Here is a 22,962-nt window from a genome sequence, read left to right as displayed (position 1 = left end):
ATGTTGTGAAAAAATGTGACATTATTCAAATAATTTTTGAATAAATACATCACAAATATGCAATTTTATGACTTGCCCCAGTTGTTGCTGTATATCCGTTTGACCGCATTCTGGAGCCCTGGGGGAGGGGCTTCAACTACAGAAACAATCAGACATTGACCGATTATTCACAAACAAAAGTGTTACATTTAAACTTGAAAAAAATCCTTATGGCTTATTTATTTTATTTTATTGACTTTTTGTGGCCCATTAAAGAATTTTCTTTCCATTTTTTTTTATCCAATTGCATATTCTGTAAAAACAGGAAAACATCAACAGAGCTTCAAGAGAGAATATACTTTCATCCCATTTTGTCTCTTTGGCAAAAATCATCAAGTGCAGATCTACAGAAGGCATGACGGTGGTGCTGTAAACTCATTTAGCCTATATTAATATTCTCAGAGCTCACACGGAGCAGAAAAACATCCTCTTCCCACTCTGACAACAACACGGGGAAGCAGAATAATCACATCACTGCTATACCAGGAACATGCAATAGGCCGACAGACAGACAGACAACACCGTTGCTCCATGAGGCCAGCTCAGGGCTCTGTTTCTAACCATTTTGACCTGAGATCAGATTCTAAAAAAAATCCTGACAGTTTTCTGAAAAAGCTGTGTTTCTGTGTCAGTCGTTCTTTGATTTTTTTCAAAAATAGCAGGCCTACAAGCTACGAGCTTGTAGATCTGCTATTTTACAATAGCTAAAGTATAACATATTTTGACCTGAGATCAGTTTCTAAAAATGTCTTCTACATCCTGACAGTTTTCTGAAAAAGCTGTTTCTATATGTCAGTCAAAAATAGCAGACCTACAAGCTCGTAGGCGCGCTATGAGCTTGTAGATCTGCTATTTTTCAAAAGCTAAAGCATAACATAATGCTATAACACCAAAAGGGATTCCCGGCGTCCAGAATGGGCTAAACTACATTGATCGGTGCTATCTCTATATCTACCTCTGAGGAAATCAGATACAAACACAAATATTTGCGTTTTCCAAAGAATGAAAGCTATAACGGGAACATCATGTTTGTCTCACGTTGTCTCTCAAGACCCTTCCCACGATAGTGCCCCAGTAGGTAAATGAGGCGATGGGAGGGGGGGCATTTGATTTAAAATTCCCTTACAAAGAGATGGTAGGGGGGGATGTGTGTGGGAGGGGGGGGGTGTTGTGGAGGAAAGGGCAACATAAAAGGATCAACAAGATAAACAGCTTATCCCATTCTGACCTGAGATCAGATTCATACGAGGTTTCCACTGGACACACACTGGTCTGATTAACCCATTCTGACCTGAGATCAGATTCTAAAAAATGTCAGTCGTTCTTCGATTTTTCAAAAATAGCAGACCTACAAGCTCATAGCGCGCCACTCGGTGGCGCGCTATGAGCTTGTAGGTCTGCTATTTTTCAATAGCTAAAGCATAACATGATGATAACACCAACATGGGTTCCCGGTCAGAATGGGTTAAAGAACACGAGAGCACAAATCGTATTTCTCGCAATTATCCAACGCGAGCCCAACGAGCACGATGGGTGGGCCCAACGAGCACGATGGGTGGGCCCAGCCACACTAGAACATGTTTAGACGATATCTGGTTATTTGTCCCATTATTCAAATGAGACGCCTGAAGAACGCTAGGGAGAAGCTGTGCAGCTTCTCCCCAGGTCGAGAGAGCAACTATTTACAGTCATCTATAACTGGCTTACACAATGTGCAAAAAGATTGCAATAATAATATAGGCATAGCCTTATATTGTGTAAACAATTAGCAGTTTGGCAATTTGAAATACTACAGCCAGCACAGCCCCGATTACAACCGTCTAAAGGCAGGGATGTCAAACTCAAACACACGGTGGGCCAAAATAAATAAATTGGTACAAGTCGAGGGCCGGACTGTGTTTCAACACACGGGGCACCGCGGTCAGGAGGACGTCCCATAGGTCAGGAGGACGTCCCATAGGTCAGGAGGACGTCCCATAGGTCAGGAGGACGTCCCATAGGTCAGGAGGACGTCCCAGGCAGAAAGCAAAAAAGTAAATGCATTTAAAACTGAAAATGCATTATTATTATTATTAAGCTCAGTTTCCTGTTCTATGATCGTCACAAAGCAGGACTTGTAGTATTATGGTGGTCCGTGCAATTATATACCAGAGGGCCAGTTGTTCTAATACTAATTAAATATCATCCCGCGGGCCAAAGATAATTCATTCACGGGCCTGATTTGGCCCCCCGGGTCTTGAGTTTGACATTTATGGTCTAAAGCCAAGGGCCTCACAACCCTAAACAGGGGAAAACAATAAGAATGCTCGTTACAATATGATGAAACTGGGAAATACGGCCACCCTGGCAGCAGATATAATGAAACTGATAAACCATAGCAAAAAAAAAACCTGCTGACCACCTGCCTTCTCGCCTTCTGGTCTCAGAGCAGTCAGAGGTCATCAGGCTCGGTCTGGGGTCAGAGGTCATGTAGGCACGGTCTGGGGTCAGAGGTCATCTATTCCTGGCAGGCAGCAGTAGTGATCACATCTACTGTTATCATAACACATTAACATTAGAATAATGACTGAAACAAACAGAAGTTCAATAATGTTTCAAAGTGCTACAATGCCCTAAGTGTGTTGCATTTGAAGGTTTGACCTGATGGTGGCACTAGAGGAGAGGTCACGGGGGTCTTTTCTATAATCTTCGAGGTTGGCTGTTGTTGGTCCAACTCCAAATATAAGACAATCCTGTTTTGTCTAAATTGAAAATACAAATGTAAAGTTGTTCTAAGGAAATTAGGGGGTGAATTTTGATCTTTTTGTTAGGGATGCAGGATATTGAAACATTGGCTGTTATCTCATTAAGCTACATCGTATTGACTGATACGTATATTGCAATACAAGTTTACACTGGTTATACAATAACATTGATTCTGAGTGCAGATTGCAGACTTAAATGGTAAATGGTGCATTTATATAGCACCTTTATCCAAGGCGCTTTACATATAGATGTGCATTACATTCATACCCATTCACACACACATTCACACACTGATTGCGGCGGAAACCATGCAAGGCACCAACCAGCACATCGGGAGCAATTTGGGGTTCAGTGTCGTCTTGCCCAAGGACACTTCGACATGTAGACAGGAGGAGGAGCCGGGATTCGAACCGCCAACCCAGGGATGATTGGACGACCTGCTCTACCTCCTGAGCCAGTCGCACGACTTCTAACAAGACATTATTACCCAATTCATAAGGCCAACAGATGCACATATTAGTTCAAACAACTTGATCATTTATTTATTTTCCTAATTGATGTATTAACAGTAGGTTATTAACACTAGGCAGAATAGGTAGGCCTACATTTCAAGCACAACTCAATATAGTCCGTCAGTCAAGGTGGGAAATTTGGTATAGTCTTTTTTTTATTGGCCTAAAATATGGTCTAAACTAAAGCCTCTAAACATATATTCATGAATCCACCTGCTGACCGGCTGTCGGTATTGGGCTTTTCTTTTAATGAAGGGGTTCTTGTGATCCTATACCATTAACATTCCTTTTTCTTTAAAGGGATAGTTCAGATTTTTTTTAACTTAAGTTGCATGGTATATCTCAGGTCAAAATGGGTGCCAAAGTTGCAGATCGATTGATTGTGCATCCCTACCTTTCGTGTTATAAATGATCTATGTGTGCTGTATTAGTCACTTCCAGCCTAGGGCCGTGTAGATAATAAACTGGGGGGGGGGGGGGGGGGGGGCAGGGACACAAACCCAAGAAAAAGGCACGTGCACGCGAGTGTGCGCACAGCGATTATTGGGCCACGTCTAGCTATTGTGCGTATTGCTTTGTCCCTTTAACGGTTAAAGGGACAAAGCAATACGCACAATAGCTAGTCCTGAGGCTTCTAAATAAATAAATCTGAAAAACCCATGTTTCTACTTTCTATGTCAAGGACCCCCAGACATATCTCTATTGGGCCACGGACCCCCATCTGAAAATATGTAGTTTCAGGGGACCCCCCCCCCCCAGAAGCCAAAATTTTAGTTAAAAATGTTCGCTCCGAAATATATATTCAAAGATTTTCACGACTTTAAAAAAATAGCAGAACCTACAAGCTTGTGGCACGCTCTGAGCTTGTAGATCTATTTTTCAATAGCTGAATTATAACAATGTTTAAAAAACACCAAAAGGGGTTCCCGCCAAAAATGGGTTAAGAATGTGTTATTCAGAATTACTACATCAGATACATTTCTAATTATATGTGCAGTTTTTTTATTTATTATTCCTCTGTCTGAATCAGTTACAAATCAGGCAAGGGGGGGAAAATAACTCCCATGGAAAACCCATGTGGGAGGAAGCAAGACAAGGAAGAAACCTCCGGGATGGATCAGGAATTCAGGGAATCCCTTTTCATGATTGGCAGGTGGACATGTCTACCCCACAGCCTCCCCCTTCTAAATATTTTATAAAGAAATATAGATTTCTGACGTGCTCAGTAATCGAACCGTTTTCGAATGAGAGCCGTTTTAACCCATTCTGAACGGGAACCCGTTTTGGTGTCAGCATCATGTTATGCTTTAGCTATTGAAAAATAGCAGATCTACAAGCTCTACGAGCTTGTAGGTCTGCTGTTTTTGAAAAATCGAAGAACGACTTGACATTTTTAGAATCTGATCTCAGGTCAGAATGGCTTCATCAGACCAGTGTGTGTGTGTCCAGTGGAAACCTCGTATGAATCTGATCTCAGGTCAGAATGGGTTAACGCCAGCCCAGAGCTCTTGACAAGGCACTGCAGAAATCATGTCAGAATTAAGATTCTGCCTTTTGCCAATTATGGTATACAATATTCAAGTAAATTCCAAAAACGGAATAGAATAATGAATTGCATTTTTATAGCGCCTTTCCAAGTGCTCAAAGTGCTTTTACACTTTACTTCCCACATTCACACACCAATGGTGGAAACCTCACACTGACCGACTCATTGGAGGCAGTGTAGGGTTCAGTGTCGTCTTTGCCCAAGGACACTTCGACATGTGGACAGGAGCCGGGATTCGAACCGCCGACCCAGGGATCATTGGACGACCTGCTCTACCTCCTGAGCCACAGCCGCCCTATGTATCGTGGAATCGTTTTACTTTTTTTCCCTGTAGCCTAATGTAATTAAAATATTTAGTTTCTTACACAGTGAAATACTTCAACTTTTTTTGTTTTAGTTTGGCATTGGATACCTTTTTTTTTACACAAAATATGTCAATGCCAGTGTATTGACATGCCCGTTATACATGACTGAGGCGTCATGAAATCCCAGGTTGCTTTGATAAGTTGTCAGCTATAGTCTGTAATGTCGGGGTCTGGTGTCTCATCTTCCTCTTATATAAACAATATAACACCATAGATTTATCTATGGAGGTTTAACCCATTCTGACCGGGCACCCATTTTGGTGTTAGCATCATGTTATGCTTTAGCTATTGAAAAATAGCAGATCTACAAGCTCATATCGCGCCACCGAGTGGCGCGCTACGAGCTTGTAGGTCTGCTATTTTTGAAGAATCGAAGAACGACTGACATTTTTTAGAATCTGATCTCAGGTCAGAATGGGTTCATCAGACCAGTGTGTGTCCAGTGGAAACCTCGTATGAATCTGATCTCAGGTCAGAATGGGTTAAGGTCAGGCAAGTTTGGATGGCCAATCAAGCACAAAAATATAGCATCGTCTAACCTTTCACGAGTAGTTTTAGCGCTGTGGACCCAGAGTACCACCAACTGCTGCTGCTGGAAAAGGAAAATCAGCATTTCCATAAGAAAAAAAAATGAACTTTTCCATGATATTCATTCAATACATTCATTAATTGTTCTTTGTTTGTCTCTTTGTCATGGTTGCAGCCTCTTGTGAAAAGGTGCCATGGACGGTGCTGGTACAATCCTGCTGATAAGACTGCACCTGTTAACGAAACATAGTACAACACAAAGGTTTCATTAGCTTTGCTGGTACCTAGATTGGGGGCATATATTTTTTTATTTTCTTTTTATAATTTTTTGCTAATAAAAAAAAGGTCTAATAAAAGTATTTAAGTACTGTAGATCAGTGGTGATCTTCTCTTACCTTGATGTGAAAATGATACTGAATACCTTAATCTCACAGATTAAAAAAAAAATAAAGTGTGGAATTTCTTTAGGAATTTATACTCTTTTTGTGAAAAGGTAAGAGGGTGTTTTTGAAATGGTCTTCATTTTTTTTATCAACTTTTTTTTTTTTCTTGTCATTTTTTTATTGCCGCATGAATTCTGTTTTTTTTTGCAGCTGATATTTTTTTCCAGACCATTTCAATTCTTTATTTTTTCCTTTTTTACAATTCAAAGAAATTGAGAAGCATGTATAGCTGTCATACAAATCATTAAAACACATACATAAAATATTTACACATGAGCAACTATCCAGTGGTCTAAATACTACAGATTCTTTCTGTTTCATCTGTTAATTAAGCTTGATCAAAAATTAACACTTCAATCGTTTTGTCCCGTTCACGTCCAAAACAAATAACATTTCTTTAAGCGAAAAACTAAAAAAAAATGTCATTGACCTATTATTTCTACAGTGTAAGAATAAAAATTACCATTTTGCTGAAATTTATAAACACATCGAACTGAATCAAAACAAACGGACACATATTAGGGTACTTCTGACCGTACATAATTCTGCAAAAAAAGGAAGAAAAAAAAAGGTTTTTAGACAAAAAATCAAATGTGCCTCGTCATTTAAAAACAGGCATTGAAAACGTGTGAAGTTGTTGCATCAGCTGCTCTTTCTTCCACACAAGTGCAAGCTGTCGGAGGGGGGGGGGGGGGAGGGGGGGCTGTCGGAGGGGGGGGGGGGGGGGGGGAGGGGGGGCTGTCGGAGGGGATCCAATCATCTTCATCTGCGCCATGACCGAGGCTCATTGTCGTCTTCCTCTTCGTCGTCGTCCTGGAGCAACGCGTCGTCACTCAGCGACTCTTCCTGGAACTGTTAGAAAGAACACAGACTATCAGCTCAACGGTTCATCTTGTCTTCATCACTATCTTTCACTCTGTCCTGGAACTGTTAGAAAGAACACAGACTATCAGCTCAACGGTTCATCTTGTCTTTATCACTATCTTTCACTCTGTCCTGGAACTGTTAGAAGAACACAGACTATCAGCTCAACGGTTCATCTTGTCTTTATCACTATATTTCACTCTGTCCTGGAACTGTTAGAAGAACACAGACTCAGCTCAACGGTTCATCTTGTCTTTATCACTATCTTTCTCTCTGTCCTGGAACTGTTAGAAGAACACAGACTATCAGCTCAACGGTTCATCTTGTCTTTATCACTATATTTCACTCTGTCCTGGAACTGTTAGAAGAACACAGACTATCAGCTCAACGGTTCATCTTGTCTTTATCACTATCTTTCACTCTGTCCTGGAACTGTTAGAAGAACACAGACTATCAGCTCAACGGTTCATCTTGTCTTTATCACTATCTTTCACTCTGTCCTGGAACTGTTAGAAGAACACAGACTATCAGCTCAACGGTTCATCTTGTCTTTATCACTATCTTTCACTCTGTCCTGGAACTGTTAGAAGAACACAGACTATCAGCTCAACGGTTCATCTTGTCTTTATCACTATCTTTCTCTCTGTCCTGGAACTGTTCGAAGAACACAGACTTCAGCTCAACGGTTCATCTTGTCTTTATCACTATCTTTCATCTTTCACTCTATCCTGGAACTGTTAGAAGAACACAGACTATCAGCTCAACGGTTCATCTTGTCTTTATCACTATCTTTCACTCTGTCCTGGGCGCAATCATATATAGCTGCGGTGTCACATTAACTCATTTAGACAACAAATGCCTTCTAAATCTTTTCTGAGAAACCTATGTTTCTATGTCAATGGCGCTCAATCTTTTTCATGTCTAGGACCCCAAAAAATATATGAATTTGGCCGCCGACCCCCCATCTGAAAATATGTTGTTCCCTTAACCCATTCTGACCGGGAACGCATTTTGGTGTCAGCAACATGTTATGCTTTAGCTATTGAAAAATAGCAGATCTACAAGCTCATAGCGCGCCACCGAGTGGCGCGCTACGAGCTTGTAGGTCTGCTATTTTTGAAAAATCGAAGAGCGACTGACATTTTTAGAATCTGATCTCAGGTCAGAATGGGTTCATGAGACCAGTGTGTGTCCAGTGGAAACCTCGTATGAATCTGATCTCAGGTCAGAATGGGTTAATGGAAGAGGGAAGAATTGGCCATCATCCTTTTCAGGTAGAACTAGTTGCAAACATGCGCAATTCGAAGAAACTGGAAAAAGTGGAAACTGTCTATAATCCATCCACTAACTAGTGTAAAAGAGCCGATCTACAAGCGGTGGCTGAGAGATAAATCTTACCTCTCGTCTCCTTTCCATGGAAAATATTGCTGCACTACATAAAGAGTCAAATTACTTCCCGTCAGTTGTCGATGTCTGTACTGTGTTTTTTCAGAGACACGCACAAGGTTATGGAAATACACATTTACAAAATGTATGTTATTTTATTTTTTTGAGTAGAGCCTGCTCTTTTATTTTGTGTAGAAGTATTTTGTTTACATGCAGAAAAAAAAGGTGCAACCCCATGAAACTCTGTCTTTTCCAACAGGTAGATTAGATGTGCACGCATCCATAGAGCCCCGTTATAACCTAATCTCGCTGTTTCGCTGTCCGTGGTGCTGATCATCCATCCGAGGTTGGGATCTTATTTGTGAATTTTCACACCATCACGATTCAAATATGAACGTTTCTGGCAAAAGATAAACATTGTGTGCCAACGCTAACATAAGCCGTTTCTTGCAATGGAGGTCAGCGAGCCGGGGAAACGGAAGTGAAAGAGCCCAATTCCGGCTGCCGCAAGCTACAACTACCATCTATGGCCACACGGTGGCAGTTGACAATGGAACATTGTTTGGCAATTCATTTAAATTTAAATAAACTCTAAAAGAGAAAAAACGGTTTCCTCTGCATGCATAAAGAATAAGAAGACCCCCCACAAGGGTCCATATCTGGTGTTGCTTTGGCAAATTGTAACTTATAAATGAGACGATTCACCCATGCTGCTATGCTGGCCAGTATAATAGTAATGATCCTCTGGTATACTGTAGTACAGTGCTGCTATGCTGGCCAGTTCCTGAGGCAGAAAAGCAGCGCTAAACAACAGTAATGCTCCCTCTAACCATGCTGCTTCACAGTCATTTCGTTCAAATACACTTTTAAGGTTTTCACCAAATAAGACCAAATAAATATCGTGGCCAAATAAATAAATCAACATGGGATCCATATCTGTCCAGACCCACATTGTCCCACTGCTGCCGTTCTTCACCCTCAGTGTTGTAAAACAACCCTCAGCCATGCATCCATACTCCTGTTTCTGACAGCAGATTGGTCTACCTGCCTGACCTCCTCTATGTGGATCAAAGCTGTAGTCGCTTTGTGACGGTGGACTCATGCACTTTGACACTGACTGAGGCCAGAGTTGCCTGGTGTAGACAGACACCTCTCTACGTTACCCTGGGGTTCTGTCTCTGTACTGTAGACAGACACCTCTCTACGTTACCCTGGGGTTCTGTCTCTGTACTGTAGACAGACACCTCTCTACATTACCCTGGGGTTCTGTCTCTGTGTATCTTTCAGTAGGACAGCCTGGGTAGATTTCCTCTCTACATTACCCTGGGGTTCTGTCTCTTTGTGTCTTTCAGTTGGACAGCCCGGGTAGATTTCCAGGGGGTTTGAGATGTTCTCTATAGATGACCCTCTGCTCAGTGGGATGATTAACTTCAGGACACATTTCTGGGGAAATGGTCTTAACCCATTTTGGACTGAGGTAGATTAAAACATTCTTCTGAAAAAACCCATGTTTCTATGTATGTCAGTGGTGCTCAACCTTTTTCATGTCAAGGACCCCCAGAATTATCTCTATTGGGCCACACGGACCCCCACCTGAAAATATGTAGTTCCAGGGACCCCTCGGACCCTGGACCCTTTTGACTTGGGCATGACGTAACAACTGACCCAGGAGGACCGTCAGAACCTTTTGACTTGGGCATGACGTAACAACTGACCCAGGAGGACCGTCAGAACCTTTTGACTTGGGCATGACGTAACAACTGACCCAGGAGGACCGTCAGAACCTTTTGACTTGGGCATGACGTAACAACTGACCCAGGAGGACCGTCAGAACCTTTTGACTTGGGCATGACGTAACAACTGACCCAGGAGGACCGTCAGAACCTTTTGACTTGGGCATGACGTAACAACTGACCCAGGAGGACCGTCAGAACCTTTTGACTTGGGCATGACGTAACAACTAACCCAGGAGGGACTATCAGAACCATTCGACTTGGGCATGACGTAACAACTAACCCAGGAGGACCGTCAGAATCTTCAGCAACAGTAATGTTATGCTGCTGAAGATTCTGACTATCATATTACTACACTTAAAACTGATTCTCTAATCATCTACACCTGTCCAGGTGCACCTGCTTCAATTTGATATGTCGAATGTGTTACGTCAAGTACTTTGGTTGGAATGTTTTTTCTTTCATTAGGTTAATGGTTTTTAATTAGTGATGCACCGAATATTCGGCAGCAGAAAATATTCGACAGAAAATGGCAAAAAAAAAATCATTTTCGGCCTATTCGGTTTCGGCCCGAATAGGCAGAAAATATATCACAGAATAGTGTAAATGCAATTAATGCATTCAAAAGAGCTGAATAAATGTTTTATGGACCCATAATAGTGATTATTATTTAAGTTAAGTTAAGTTTTGCCATAACCATTTCTTTTGCCATAAATCAGGTAGCTTTAAGGTACGGCCATGACAGCAATGGCAGGAAAATATATATAATATTAATTATATTCGGATATTCGGTTTTTTTCAACCAACTGTTTACTATATTCGGTATTCGGCCAATAATTTCCCTTTTTATTAATATATTTTTTATCCCACGATTTTGTAACCCATTTTTCACCCCTGTGTCAGTCATCTAATGTGATCCTGGGCTCTACAGACCCTCCGCCAACCTAGTCCCCATATATGGGGGACAAGGGGAGACCAACCTAGTCCCCATATATGGGGGACAAGGGGAGAGCAACCTAGTCCCCATATATGGGGGACAAGGGGAGACCAACCTAGTCCCCATATATGGGGGACAAGGGGAGACCAACCTAGTCCCCATATATGGGGGACAAGGGGAGACCAACCTAGTCCCCATATATGGGGGACAAGGGGAGACCAACCTAGTCCCCATATATGGGGGACAAGGGGAGAGCAACGGACTTGAACTCATGCTTCCTTCATGCCTGAGTGTCCACGTTGCTCCTTTACACCTGACAGGAATAGTTTCCCTTTCGGTGCGTCCCTAGTTTGGATTTTAAATTGTTGTTTGCAAAGACGACCAAAACGACTCCCTGCAGCGTGACCTCTGACCCACTGACCTCGTCATCCTCGGCCTCCACTTCATCGGCGTTGGCGGCGCCCCCTAGCGTCAGGGCAGGCTTATGCCAGGCCAACCGCAGCGGCTGGTTGTTCAACGTCACTCCGTGAAGTGCCGCCTGAAAAAAGGATTTAATACACATTTTGAGAAATCAAATATTAAGTACAGGTGTATGTGTGTGTATACACCTAAATGAGTAGAGTATAGAGCAACGCAGTATATATATTTGTTGTTTTTTCTTCTTTGTAATTATTCGTTTGGTCCAAAATATTGTGTTTGTTGTCATGATTTGTCACAACTCCAGTTGGCTTTGTCCGCGGCATAACCGCCTTTAACCCATTCTGACCTGAGATCAGATTCATACGAGGTTTTCACTGGACACACACTGGTCTGATTAACCCATTCTAACCTGAGATCAGATTCTAAAAATGTCAGTCGTTCTTCGATTTTTCAAAAATAGCAGACCTACAAGCTTGTAGCGCGCCACTCGGTGGCGCGCTATGAGCTTGTAGATCTGCTATTTTTCAATAGCTAAAGCACGACATGATGCTAACACCAAAAGGGGTTCCCGTTCAGAATGGGTTAAATAAATACTGTTTGAAATGTCTACGGGAAACATTCACTAGGCCTGGCGTCGTCATGCCAGAGGGCGGGACTGCAACGCTCTATTGTACAAATAATATGCCTAGAAAATACAAAAGCTAAAGGTACATGTACAGTATGAGCTGGTGGTATATGGTACATGTATGAGGTATATGTATGAGCTAGTATGGGTTCATGTCAATGACAGAATTAGCCTGCGTTATGTGTGGTTCAAAACAGAGGTTGTTGCGATATGGATTCTTCAAGGCTTATACAAATTCTGATATTTGGAATGCTCATATCAACCCATGTTTTGGTTTTTTTTTGTCTTCCTCGCAAAGAAAATAACATTCTGATTCAGTACCATAAAAAAAAGACATCCGATTCCACCGTCATAAGATTTTTGCCTTTCATTCTAGACATGTCTGTTTTTTCCTTTACATTTTATACATCCAAAATAGTATTAAATATGTGCATGATCATTTGAAACAAAAAACTTAAAACAAAAATGGAGGAAATTTGAATTTGGATAACTTAGCAGCTGATAGGACATGTTCTGATATGGTATAAAATGTAAATATCGGCCCGACATATATATATATATATATGTGTAAATATTATGAAGGGACTAGTGGACAAGAGATCCAGTATAAGTCATGTTACACAACGTGTTGCGTTGTGAGCTTGTAGATCGGCTATTTTCAGCAAGTGTAAAATCACTCATTACGACGGCATCAAGGCCCGCCAAAACACATTTTAGTCGACTAAATCACCTGTAGATTTTATTCGACTAAAATCGTAATATTTAGTCTACTAAAACTAGACTAACTCTAAAACATTCCAGGTGGCTAAAAAATGTGACTAAAACTAAATGAGAACTATGCAAAAACAACACTGGTTTATTGGACCGGTCCTCACCTGCTCTGCTTCGGCTCTGGACCGGTACGTGATGACTGCGTTCGGGGCGTGTTCGTCAATCTGGCAGTCTTCAATCTCACCAAATTGCTTCAGAATAGGAAGGCGATAATAATGGAAAAACAAATGAAGATCACATGTAGCCTAACCCATTCTGACCTGAGATCAGATTCTAAAAATGTCTTCTACATCCTGACAGTTTTCCATTCTGACCTGAGATCAGATTCTAAAAAAATGTCAGTCATTCTTCGATTTTTCAAAAATAGCAGACCTACAAGCTCGTATCGCGCCACTCGGTGGCGCGCTATGAGCTTGTAGATCTGCTATTTTTCAATAGCTAAAGCATAACATGATGCTAGCACCAAGATGGGTTCCCGTTCAGAATGGGCTAATCGAACCAGCTATACACTTCGTTCCTGCTCAATAAAAGTACGGCAGGCACTGGAAAATCACTTTATTTTACATCCCTCTCTATCAATCAAACAAAACCCTGGGTTTTCCATCAAAAGGCCATATTGGTATTTGGTACATAACTGGATATCAACCCCTTCCACTCTCTCCCCAGTAATGCAGTTTGAAGGTCACTTCACTTCAGTGTTGTTTTCGTCGACTAAAACCAAGACGAAAAATGTTCGTCGACTACCTTTTTACCACTGACAATTTCGTCGACAAATACAAACTAGACTAAAATGTTAGGAAGGGACTAGTAGTGGACAAGAGATCCAGTATAAGTAATTTTACCACTTTGGTTGCATGCTGAAAATAGACGATCTACAAGCTCACAACACGTCACGCTGCGACACGTTGTGAGCTTGTAGATCGTCTATTTTCAGCAAGTGTAAAAAACACTCATTACGACGGCGGCATCAAGGCCCAACCAAAATACATTTTAGTCGACTAAATAAATCACCTGTAGATTTAGTCGACTAAAATCTTCTGACATTTAGGGCTGTATTTTGCGTGTCTTAAGTACCAGGTCTTATTACCTAACTTGAGTAAACTAAAGACCTGGAGGCGTGGTCAATGCTCTTTGGACACTCAGAATAGCCAAAGAGCATTGATCACGCCTCCAGGTCTTAAGTTTACTCAAGTTAGGGAATAAGACCTGGTACTTAAGACACGCTAAATACAGCCCCTAGTCTACTAAAACTAGACTAACACCGAGACATTCCAGGTGACTAAAATGCGACTAAAACTAAATGCCAAAGAAGACTATGACTAAAAACTAAAATAGAAATTAGCTGACAAAAACAACGACTGCTTCACTCACAGCGAAGTGTGGCAGCAGGTCCACGCGGTCCGCGTCGGTGAAGCCGGAGATCTCCAGCGCCCGCGGTCGGTGGTCCACGTGAGAGGAGGCGTGCAGCGACATGCCCCTCCCCCGGCCCCTGGAACCCCTCCCCCGGCCTCGGAGGGACCCGCGGCCCCGAGAATGGAGCCCGCGGCCTCGTCCTGGTGCCAGGATGCCCCGTTTGGCCGCCTGGAGGATGGGATGGGATGGGACGGGGTTAAAGTGAGGAGGAGGTGAATGAATGGAGAAAACAAGATTAAAACATTAAAGACACCAAATATCGTGGCTATTATTATTAACCCATTCTGGGTTGACCGGGAACCCCTTTTGGTTGTTTTAAGAGTTACGTTATACTTTTAGCTATTGAAAAATAGCAGATCTACAAGCTCATAGCGCGCCACCGAGTGGCGCGCTACGAGCTTGTAGGTCTGCTATTTTTTTTGAAAAGTCGTGAAAATGTGGCACAAATCTTTTGAATATATATATTTCAGAGCGAACATTTTTAATTAAAATATTGGCTTCTGGGGGGGGGGGGGGGTCCCTGGAACTACATATTTTCAGATGGGGGTCCGTGGCCCAATAGAGATAATTCTGGGGGTCCTTGACATAAAAAATAAAAGGTTGAGCACCACTGACATGGGTTTAAAAAAAAAAAAAAATTAAAAAATTTAGAAGCCTTTTTTTTTTTTATCGACCTCAGTCCTAAATGGGTTAACAGTCCAACTTCCTTCAGCTGAATATCAAAAAATTTAAAAATCACACACGTGTGAACTGAGTGGTGCAATTCCCCCCCCCCCCCCTCTCTCTCTCTCTATCTCTCTCTCATTACACAGCACTACCCCTCCCTCTGTTTCTGCCGCCCCCTACTGGTATAAATCAGTAACATACTCAGGCTCATGTGCACAGGTACACACACAGGTAGGTACATGGACATTGCTGATTGTAGGAGTGGTTGCACCACTCAAAAAACTAAGGAGGTGATATTTGACCTTATAGGACTGGTGAAATAGTCCTTGGTGGGGACGGGGTAGTGATTGTGGAGGAACTATAGGGTACAACGATTGATTCCAAGCTGACATGGATATTCCAACAACACTCAGTCCATCTATAAGAAAGGTCAGGCAGAGGCTGCATCTTATGCGCAGACTGAGACAGTATAAGGTGGAAAAAGAAATGTTATGGCAACTTTTCCATCGACCGTTTGTGGAGAAGTGCATTGACATTTTCTTTTGTTTCCTGGTATGGCTCATTAATATCATTGGTTAATAAGAACAAACTTAAACATAAAATCATCAACGTGTACCAGCAAAATAGCTGGGGTACGATTTGAGAGTATGACCTCAATGTATGAGACCCGTTGGGTACTCAGGAAGGGGACAACACACACCCGTTACACAGCCAATACCATCTTTGACCATCAGGGCGACGGTACACGGTACCTTCCCTGCAGGCTATAGGGCCTCAAGATCGTTTGTTCCCATAAGTATAGGACTTATATGAACAAAAGCAGGCCCGTCTCAGTTCCGTTGCATAAAGTGTGATGTGATGCCTCTTGGAACTATATGACTGGTGGCCTTCTTTTTTTTTAATATATATTTTTATCCCACGATTTTGTAACCCATTTTTCACCCCTGTGTCAAACATCTAATGTGATCCTGGGCTCTACAGACCCTCCGCCAACCTAGTCCCCATATATGGGGGACAAGGGGAGACCAACCTAGTCCCCATATATGGGGGACAAGGGGAGAGCAACGGACTTGAACTCATGCTTCCTTCATGCCTGAGTGTCCAAGTTGCTCCTTTACACCTGACAGGGGGGAGTTTCCCTGGTTGGACGTAGCGCGTGGAAGGAACACGTTATTCCAACCAGTTCCTTTCCCCTCCATCAGGTGCCCCGGCTGGCCAGGGGGAGGCAGTTTAGAGACCAGGATTACTGCATGTTTTTTGTGAGGGTACCTACCCTAGGTACTGGTGGCCTTCTGTTGGCACCGTTTCTTTATTGTCTATGTACCGTGTGATCCGTTTGTTTGCATATATGTTTTATGTATATCCTGATGACTGCTGCTGTGCACAAAACAAATTTCCGAAAGGACAAATAAAGTATCTATGTATCTATCATAAATTATTTTAATCAAGGTGGCACAGCTACAACATTAAAAGCATTAAACTGAACTATAAAACAAAAAAATGTCATGCTCATTGATTAGCACATGAGCGCCCCCAAGTGGCTGTAATGTGAGTAGCGGTGCTCTTTCCACAAATAAAACTTTGTAAAGAACTGCCCTCTATCTATCTAAGCTTCAACAGAGCAGTGTCCTCTACATCCATCCATACCTCGATCTGTAACTGAGTGTATCTAAGCTTCAACAGAGCAGTGTCCTCTCCAGCTTGCGCCTTCTTGTAGAGGTCCAGTTCTGCATCCAGCAGTTCCTTCTGGGCCTGAACAGAACAATACCAAGTACAATCACAAGCATGACAAGATTGACTGAGAAAATCCAGACAATGTTAGAGACTAGAAACAATATCGATATCAATTTTTTTTACGTGTTGTACTGTGTACAACAGGTCAGTTGCCCAATTGTACACATCATTTGCGGTCCCTGGAACAACATATTTTCAGATGGGGGTCGGTGGCCAATTACATATAATTGTTGGGGTCCTTGACATGAAATATCCACTGATATAGAAGAAGGTATTTCAGAAGATTTTTTTAATTTATTTCGACGTCAGGTATACAAATGGGTTAAAGGAGAACTTTAGTTTTTTTCAACCAAGGTTCATGTTTTAAGTTGTTAGAGAAAGTAAAAGATGAGTGTGAGTTTTTCTTCATTTGCTGCTTTCTTTCATTCATTCAGTAGATCACGAGATCTACTGAATGTGTCAAACTGACATATTGAGCCTATAACACAGTGTGTTCCCCACCAGTAGATCCTGTGATCTTCTGTGGCCAGATGTAATTTCCTGGGGTATATTAAAACTGTAGTAAATAATAAAAAAATAAAAAACCATAATATTTTGTAAAGAAATACATATTTAGCCCCATGCTCGAATGCCCCCACCAAAAACCACTAAAATCCCTAAAACGAAAGAAAGCAGCAAATGAAGAAAAATGAACTCTTTTACTTTCTCTAATAACAACCTAAAGCATGAACCTTGTTTGAAAAAAAACGAAAGTTGTCCTTTAAACATCCAAATATAGTAGATTAACCCATTTTGTTATAATTTAGCCATTGAAAAATAGCAGATCTACAAGCTCATAGCACGCCACCGAGTGGCGCGCTATGAGCTTGTAGGTCTGCTATTTTTGAAAAATGGTGAAAATATTTATTTCAGAAAACTGGAGGATTTAGAAGATTTTTTTTTAAATTTCGAGGTCAGGCCTGAATGGGTGAAACCAGCAGAGCTTCCTACCTGGGCCTTGCTCTTGACGACGCGCAGGGCGGTGGTACCACTAGAGACGGCCTTCATCTCCTCCTGTAGTTTGGTGATGCTGTTGGACAGAGCGCCCAACGTCTCCATGATCTTTGTCTTGTCCTCGGCTTTCATTGCTTTGTTCTTCTCTAGCCTGCCGATGAGCAGCTGTGGAAGATGGGAACAAAAAATGTACGTCACATCACAAGGTTTAATATACTCTGAAGGTAGAGTATTATGTACCGAACGGTTTGCGGAGCGGTCTTGATATCGGAAGGTCGCTAGTTCGTATCCCCGGACCGGCACGTTAAAATGACCACCGCTGAAGTGCCCTTGAGCAAGGCATTGAACCCCTACCATGAAATGTTCTATGAGCAGGGCCTGGCTGTAAACAAGTTCTTGAGCTTAGTCCAGTTACCCTGGGTAAACATGGTAACTTTCCTTTCCTTTCACAAGGTTTAATATATTCTGAAGGTAGAGTGTACCTGTACATAATGCCCAACAATTACCTTTTATCAAACCTCCAACATTAAGTCTGCAACATTTTTGGTCATGGTCATTTAGACAAGCAGGCAAATGTCCTGCATATAAATAAAATAAATAGTGTTATAAATAGTCTAATAGTGTTAATAGACGTCATGACAAATGTGATGAGGTCAGCACATTTTGGGCACATTTGGGCAAGTGGCTATGGCTGATTTTAGCCCAAGGAGTGTATTTTGTGCAAAACTAATGCTTGGAATGGATTCAAAATCATGAAAACCCCCTAGTTTCACATGTTACTCAAAGCAAAAGGAATGTGACATTTTGCCATAGTTTTAGTGGACGAAATGAACACTGCCTAAAGTGTATGTTATTTTACACGAAAACAAAGATCTCACCTTCTACCTAAAGTGTATGTTATTATAGTTATATTGTAGTTATTGTTCAGATCTCACCTTCTGAGCCTCAATGTGCTTCTCAAGGATCTCCTGCTTCTTCTTCCTCACGTCCTGCTGGAGCTTCAGCGCTTCCTGTGAAAGGAATCACGGGGAATTATGAGGAAGTCCAAAAGAACAGGCCAAAAATTCAATGCAATTCATTTAGGGCTTATGGTAGGGGAAATAGCCAAAAAGGAGCTTTTGCACAAAATAACACCTGGACCTCTTTGGTGGGGACGTAACAACTACAAAGAAAGGTAAGAAAGCATTCTAGTATGGAATTCTCCTTTAACTGTCCGTTGGTTCTAACGCGCTTTATTAAATGCGGAGGTTTGTGCAACTGTTCACCAAATCCTGCCAAACTGGGACTTCTGGTCATCCTATATATATAATGTATGTCTATGAGAATACATGCAGACAAGCTATATTTCCTGTGTGTTCACAGAGCGTCCTCTGGGTTTGGAGTTTAACCCATTCTGACCTGAGATCAGATTCATACGAGGTTTCCACTGGACACACACTGGGTCTGATTAAACCCATTCTGACCTGAGATCAGATTCTAAAAATGTTAGTTGTTCTTCGATTTTTCAAAAATAGCAGACCTACAAGCTCGTAGCGCGCCACTCGGTGGCGCGCTATGAGCTTGTAGATCTGCTATTTTTCAATAGCTAAAGCATAACATGATGCTAACACCAAAATGGGTTCCCGGTCAGAATGGGTTAACTGTATGCTCTCACCCGTTTCTTCTTCAGGGCCTCCACGGTGGTCTTCTGGACCACCTTCAGGGCAGCAGGGTTGTACACGGTCTTAGTTAGACCCGTAGAGGTGGAGAACACCTGGAAAAAGGGGGATAATTAAGAAAATAAGTGGTTAGTCATCATGAAAACATGGGCAACATGTACGTTTCTGCTGCCATCTCCCAATTACACACATTGCATTCGTTTTCAGGAAAAGATACTGGAGACAGCGAAAAATAAAAAGAAAGCAAGTAGAATATAAAGCCATTGTGGTTACGATAGGTTAAAGGACCACTTCACCACTTTTCAACCTATATTCATATAATAGGTCCCCACTAATAATCATGATAAAATGGCACAATTTCAACTCAGTCTGTGGGAAGTTCAGAAACCAGTCTGTGTCTCATAGGAGGGTTGTGGGCAGTTCAGAAACCGTCCTCCAGTGACATCATCCTTAGGCAGATTCATTTTTTAAACAAGATTTTTTTACAAAAGAGTTTAGATTTTCATTATCGTGAGAACGTTGGCTTCCATTTTCGCATTGCAACTTTTCAGGACTAGAAAGCCTGCAGTTTCTATTAGCTTGTATTCCCCATCGATGATGTCATTGGAGGACAGTTTCTGAACTGCCGACAGCCCTCCTATGAGACTGAGTAGAATTATTTTTTGCCATTTTTTCATGATTATTAGTGAGGACCTATTATATGAAGACAGGTTGAAAAGTGGTGAAGTGGTCCTTTAAGCCCGTAATGCGTGGTAAGGAAATACACAGCAGCTAGCCAGAGACGCGACATACTAAATCCTAAAGCGCTTGTGCTTAGAACCATGCCCCGGTTCTGTGGCCGCCCCTAGAACAACTGTGGAACAAACTGTGTCATGTGACTGCGGTGGCACGGTGGCACCACCGACCAAGACAAAGTGAGCGAGTTGCTGTGCCAAGCGTTGTGACGTTCGATTGAGAAGACTCAATGCCGTTCGAGTTACATCCCGACAGGCACAGAAAGCGTTTTCCCCCAACTGCCACTCACAGTAGCTACTGACCAATCACAGCGTGTACTTGCATAACCAGTGTAGGTTTTGTGATGACGCACCAGAGACAGCTAGTGAGACTGGAGGTAATGCGTTACCTTCTCAACAGGAGCTGATGGTTTGGCAGAGAATCCCAGACGCTCCTTCACTGACATTTTGGTAGCATTCTGAACCAAAAGAGAATATGATTTATGTTCTGCAAGTTCTGACAAACAAACACGCATTAAAAAAAAGTGTACACCACACCCCTTCACAGTGCACACACACACACACACACACACACACACACCTGAGAGGCTATGGCTGACTCTTGGGGGGTCTCCGAGTTCCCAGTGATCAGGGGTCCGAGGCGGTCTTTGACAGATTGCTTTAACGTGGCGGCTGCGGGCTGCTAAAAGGTTATGTTTTGGGAGACGGATTTAATGCTTATCATGGATTACATCATGGATTACATCATGGATTTACATCATCCAGTACAGTCAATCTTTATTTCAGACTACATGCTCCATAACAATCAACAATACAAGGGGACAATAAACAGGAATAAAGAAAAACAGCAACAAAACACACATAAATCCAGACACTCCCTCCAGTGTTTCCAGAAGCAGCAGGAGTACTTGATGCTGCTCTTCTGGGGCCAAAGTCATTATGATTTAGTTTTTTTGAGTCATTCAACCTCATCATAAAACTGTACACATAGGGCTCCGCTAAGCCCCTGATCCCTAAACTGCTTTGCCTTTTTTTTTACTATTTTGAAAAACATTTTTGAATAGTTCAACCAGCCAATCTACATTGACACGTTGTGAGCTTGTAGACTGGCCATTGTAACTATTAAAAAAATGTTTTGCACCCACCAACGAAAGATCAATGGATGGACATTATTGAGGAACTGTATGCTATGGAAAAACTAACATTCATACTTAGACTACAAGAGGATAAATTCTATAAAAAGTGGGAAAAGTGGAATCTCTTCTCTCAGCCTAGCGATATTGCAATAGGATTTCATTGAATGTTTTTTGTAATATGAAAAATGCAGCCTTGTTTCTTTGGCTTTTTGTCTTTTCTTTTTCTTTCCCGGTTTGTTGTTTTTCTTGTCTGTTCATCCTTCAATAAAAAGTAAGTGGAAAAAAAAAGAAAATGTTTTGCAAAATAGTAAAAAAGGCAAAGAAGTTTAGGGATACGGGGTTTTAGCGGTGACGAAAATGGAGCCCTAGATTCCTAAGAACAGCATCCAGAGTAGGAACAAACAGATGACAGATGACCAGACAGAAGAAGAGATCCTTACCATGAGCGCCTGTAGCGTGGGCAGGTTCTGTAGTGTGTGAGAGTCCCCGGGCCCGAGCCCGTCCCCTCCGTCCTCCCGGTACCAGTGTAACCTGATGAAGCGGTTGTTGAGCACGGCCTCTGGGCTCTGGATGGCCCGTTTAGCCTCCGACGCACAGGCAAACTGGATCAGCGCCCCCTCTGGGTCATTCTGATACGCCACCTGTATGTCAAGGGAAATGAACAGGTTGGTTGGTACGACAGGGGCATGGATATGGAAGAAATGAACAGGTTGGTTGGTACAACAGGGGCATGGATATGGAAGAAATTAACAGGTTGGTTGGTACAACAGGGGCATGGATATGGAAGAAATGAACAGGTTGGTTGGTACAACAGGGGCATGGATATGGAAGAAATTAACAGGTTGGTTGGTACAACAGGGGCATGGATATGGAAGAAATGAACAGGTTGGTTGGTACAACAGGGGCATGGATATGGAAGAAGTTAACAGGTTGGTTGGTACAACAGGGGCATGGATATGGAAGAAATGAACAGGTTGGTTGGTACAACAGGGGCATGGATATTGAAGAAATGAACAGGTTGGTTGGTACAACAGGGGCATGGATATGGAAGAAATTAACAGGTTGGTTGGTACAACAGGGGCATGGATATGGAAGAAATTAACAGGTTGGTTGGTACAACAGGGGCATGGATATGGAAGAAATTAACAGGTTGGTTGGTACAACAGGGGCATGGATATGGAAGAAATGAACTGGTTGGTTGGTACAACAGGGGCATGGATATGGAAGACATGAACAGGTTGGTTGGTACAACAGGGGCATGGATATGGAAGAAATGAACAGGTTGGTTGGTACAACAGGGGCATGGATATGGAAGAAATGAACAGGTTGGTTGGTACAACAGGGGCATGGATATGGAAGAAATGAACAGGTTGGTTGGTACAACAGGGGCATGGATATGGAAGAAATGAACAGGTTGGTTGGTACAACAGGGGCATGGATATGGAAGAAATGAACAGGTTGGTTGGTACAACAGGGGCATGGATATGGAAGACATGAACAGGTTGGTTGGTACAACAGGGGCATGGATATGGAAGAAATGAACAGGTTGGTTGGTACAACAGGGGCATGGATATGGAAGAAATGAACAGGTTGGTTGGTACAACAGGGGCATGGATATGGAAGAAATGAACAGGTTGGTTGGTACGACAGGGGCATGGATATGGAAGAAATGAACTGGTTGGTTGGTACAACAGGGGCATGGATATGGAAGAAA

General features: G+C 42.2%; 1 protein-coding gene across 2 annotated transcripts in view; it reads right to left on the bottom strand.

The window, feature by feature from the left end:
• Nucleotides 1-6,911: 6,911 nt before the first annotated feature.
• The window catches only part of rbm26 (RNA binding motif protein 26), a 33,349-nt gene continuing 17,298 nt past the window's right edge, over nucleotides 6,912-22,962 (bottom strand). Inside the window, exons 12-22 of one of the 2 annotated variants that reach the window (XM_080766129.1) lie at nucleotides 21,689-21,889; nucleotides 20,693-20,794; nucleotides 20,502-20,570; nucleotides 19,375-19,473; nucleotides 18,656-18,730; nucleotides 17,718-17,885; nucleotides 16,641-16,745; nucleotides 14,286-14,495; nucleotides 13,019-13,105; nucleotides 11,520-11,636; nucleotides 6,912-7,030 (exon numbers count right to left, since the gene is read on the bottom strand). In XM_080766129.1, coding sequence (XP_080622255.1) covers nucleotides 6,941-7,030; nucleotides 11,520-11,636; nucleotides 13,019-13,105; nucleotides 14,286-14,495; nucleotides 16,641-16,745; nucleotides 17,718-17,885; nucleotides 18,656-18,730; nucleotides 19,375-19,473; nucleotides 20,502-20,570; nucleotides 20,693-20,794; nucleotides 21,689-21,889 — 1,323 coding nt within the window. In that variant the 3' untranslated portion in view covers nucleotides 6,912-6,940. The remainder of the gene's footprint in view (nucleotides 7,031-11,519; nucleotides 11,637-13,018; nucleotides 13,106-14,285; nucleotides 14,496-16,640; nucleotides 16,746-17,717; nucleotides 17,886-18,655; nucleotides 18,731-19,374; nucleotides 19,474-20,501; nucleotides 20,571-20,692; nucleotides 20,795-21,688; nucleotides 21,890-22,962) is intronic. The other variant, XM_080766130.1, reaches the window with a different exon arrangement.

Source organism: Protomyctophum bolini, assembly GCF_963924005.1.
Source record: "Protomyctophum bolini genome assembly, chromosome: 1".
NCBI lineage: Eukaryota > Metazoa > Chordata > Actinopteri > Myctophiformes > Myctophidae > Protomyctophum > Protomyctophum bolini.
The sequence above is the reverse complement of the archived record's forward strand: the minus strand, read 5'-3'. Positions and strand labels throughout refer to the sequence as shown.